The sequence below is a fragment of the Rhea americana genome, unplaced genomic scaffold (assembly GCF_003343005.1).
Source record: "Rhea americana isolate MKP2758 unplaced genomic scaffold, rheAme1 scaffold_19, whole genome shotgun sequence".
Lineage (NCBI taxonomy): Eukaryota > Metazoa > Chordata > Aves > Rheiformes > Rheidae > Rhea > Rhea americana.
In genome coordinates this window covers 1,333,898-1,336,622 of record NW_028186038.1, presented here as the reverse complement: position 1 = coordinate 1,336,622, position 2,725 = coordinate 1,333,898, and the positions used below count along the sequence as shown (strand labels likewise).

The 2,725-nt window shown below is 65.6% G+C and overlaps 1 protein-coding gene across 3 annotated transcripts in view; it reads right to left on the bottom strand.

Moving 5' to 3' along the window:
- WNT5A (Wnt family member 5A) overlaps window positions 1-1,982 on the bottom strand; it is a 12,945-nt gene extending 10,963 nt beyond the window's left edge. Inside the window, exon 1 of one of the 3 annotated variants that reach the window (XM_085302361.1) lies at window positions 1,667-1,982. In XM_085302361.1, the coding sequence (XP_085158487.1) occupies window positions 1,667-1,711 (45 nt within the window). In that variant the 5' untranslated portion in view covers window positions 1,712-1,982. Of the gene's footprint in view, window positions 1-141; window positions 490-1,666 lie in introns of those variants that run through there. The other 2 variants (XM_085302362.1, XM_085302363.1) reach the window with 2 other exon arrangements.
- Window positions 1,983-2,725: the final 743 nt, after the last annotated feature.

Sequence of the window (2,725 nt, the reverse complement as noted above, 5' to 3'; positions counted from 1 at the left end):
GCTCGGCCGCCGCCGGGGCCACAGCCCGCGAGCAGCACAGCGGCCCCGGCCCGCGGCAGCCCCCGGCCCCGCCGCGAACCCCCGTCGGATGGAAAGGGGGGGGGTGCTGCGCCCACGCGGGGCGGGCCCGCGCGGGATTACCCCATCGCTCCGCGGTCAGCGTGAGCCCAGGCTCTCATCGCTACTAAACGCTCCCGGCTGGCTAAGAAGGGGCTTCGGGTTTGCAAAGCGAGCCCCGACGGGAAGGGGCGGGGGCGGCCCGTGCCGGGCTTTGGCGGGGGAGACCCCCGGGGGGAGCCGGCCCGGCCGGGGGCCGAGCCCCGGGCGCGGGGGCAGGTCCTCCCCCTTCGCCGGCGGAAGACAGACGCCCCCAGCTGCCCCTTAAACCGGCTCGCCGAGGTCCTCCGCACCGCAGTCAAACCCGTTTTTCCCCGCCGCTGTCGGACACGGGCTGCAGCGGTCCCGAGCACCGTGCTGACAGCCCTGGCCGCAGCGGGCCGGGCCGGGCCGGGCGGGTCGGCACCGGCCGGCGGCCCCCGGCAGCGGGCCCGGGAGCGAAGCTCTGCCCGCAGACCGGCCCTGCGATCACCGTGCGCGTCCCCGCGCGGGACGCTCTTTAACTTGCTAACTAGTGCAATTCTCCTATTTCCCCTTCCCTTGAAAGAAGGGAAATAAAAAGATAATAATAATAAWAAAAGGACATTTCGACACTTGGGGGCTCCCTATTCATTCTCCAAAAGCCTCTGACGCTGAATTCAAGGTGTTCTTAATTTATTTACGCTTATCAAGGGTCGGGGCGGGAGAATCGCTATCGCGGCACGCAGAGCAAACTTAGGCTAACTCGCAACCCGGCCGGACACACACTGAAAATCGCAGTGAGCGCGCAGACCGCGCACACSTCCCCGCGGAGCGACGCGCCAGCTCCGTGGGCAGCAGCCGCCCCTCGCCCCGGCCTCCGGGCGGCTCTAACAGCCCCTGCTTCTACCGCTGGGGGCTAACCCGGGCCAGTCTCCCAGAGGAGAAAGAGCTCGTGCGTTTTAGGTGGGATAAATCCTACAGAAGACGGGGAAGCCGAGCGGCGTGTTAAGCAAGGTGTGCTAGGAGCTCGCTGGGGCACCCTGACAATTTTTAAATTGCATCTATTCAGATAGTTCTTAAAAAAATAATAATAAATCTCGAATCAGAGCGTGGCAGGACGGCCCACGCGGGACCCGCGCTGCTGCGTGACGCCGCGGCTCCGCCGACACAGCCCGCCCGGCGCGGCCCGCGCTGCCCCGACTGCCAAAGCGGCGGCGCTTCGTCGCGCGGGGGCCCCGTCGCGCGGGGGCCTTGTCCCTCCGCCCCGGCCCCGCGCGGCGCGGCGCGGCGGGCGCCCGGGGGGAGCCGTGCGGCCCCGCTCCCAACAGGGGGCGGCCTCGGCCGCCGCAGCCCCCGCCAGGCGCCGGGGCCCCTCCGACGGCATCTCCCGCCCGTCACCGGCACCATCCTCATCCTCGCTGCAGCGGCGCTGCGGGGCAGGAGGAGGCACCTGCGAGCGAGCGGGGGCTCGTCCCCCTGCCCGCCCGGGTCACGTCTGCACTCGGCAGCTGACATGCTGCCATCAAGAAAAAAAAAAGAAAAAAGAAAGAAAAAAGAAAAGAAAAGAAAAAAAAAGAGAAAAACCAACTCGCCGAGAGTCCTGGCTAGCGGCGTCGGGAGGGCGAAGCACCATTTTGCACTTTGTGGGGCCGCGAAGGTTGGTTTTCGGTATTTAGCGCACCCCATGCAGCGCTGCGGCCCTCGGGCAGATGGAAAGGGGCTCTTTTACAGATCCTGCAGCCGTGGGATCGCCTGTGATCCGGTTTTACACGGGGTGTCTGGAAAGCCTGCGAAGGCATCTGGCTTTCTGGGAGCGCTACCTCGGGGAGGGAGGGAAGGAGGSAGCGAGCGAGGGAGGGAAGGAGGGAGGGGGGAGCGGCGGGGCCCGCGGCACCGGGGGGCTGTAAAACGCGGCCGCAACCGCGGGGGGCTCCCAGCTCCGCGGGGCCGCGCCAGGAAAATGCCCCGGCCGCCGCTGCTCCCCGCTGCGGGCTTCCAGCGGCCGCCGCGGGGGCGGCCAGGTTTCAGGTTTACGGAGAAAGCCGCTCGCTGGGTCCCCAGCGCGCTGACCGCTGCGGGCGGGAGAGGCGGAGGGGCCGCGTCCCGCGGCTGCCGCCGCGCACCTCCGGCCCGGCGCTCCGCGCCCGCGGAACGGCCCCGCTGAACTCTCCGTGACCCTCCGAGGGCACCTAACTTCGCATACAATTGGCAATTAAAAACAAACAAACAACAAAAAGCCAACAGCCTTTCCAACATGGAGTCCTCGCAGCGCCGAGGGGACACCCAGGAGCCTCGCCTCTCCCCTCCTGACCCAAGCAGGACCCTCTGCAGATGCAAAGTGATAATCTCCAGAAACTCAGAATAAAATAAAAAAAAAAAAAGGGGGTGGGGGAGTCTCGTACTCCAGGTTCTCCACTGGCCTTCAGCCAGCTCTCCTTAAAGGTACAGGCCACCATTAGCGCCTCCTTTTACCTCCTGCACAGCAATCCTCCTAGGAAAAGTTTGGAAAGATGTCTTTAAACTTGCGTGAGGAGCCGCTGCCAGGAAGATGCACACGGGCTGCGCGGGCAGACCGAGCTTAGCAAGTGGCGTTGCAGCGGCAGCCCTGCTCCTCATAAAAAAAAATAAAAAAGAACTAAAAAGAAGG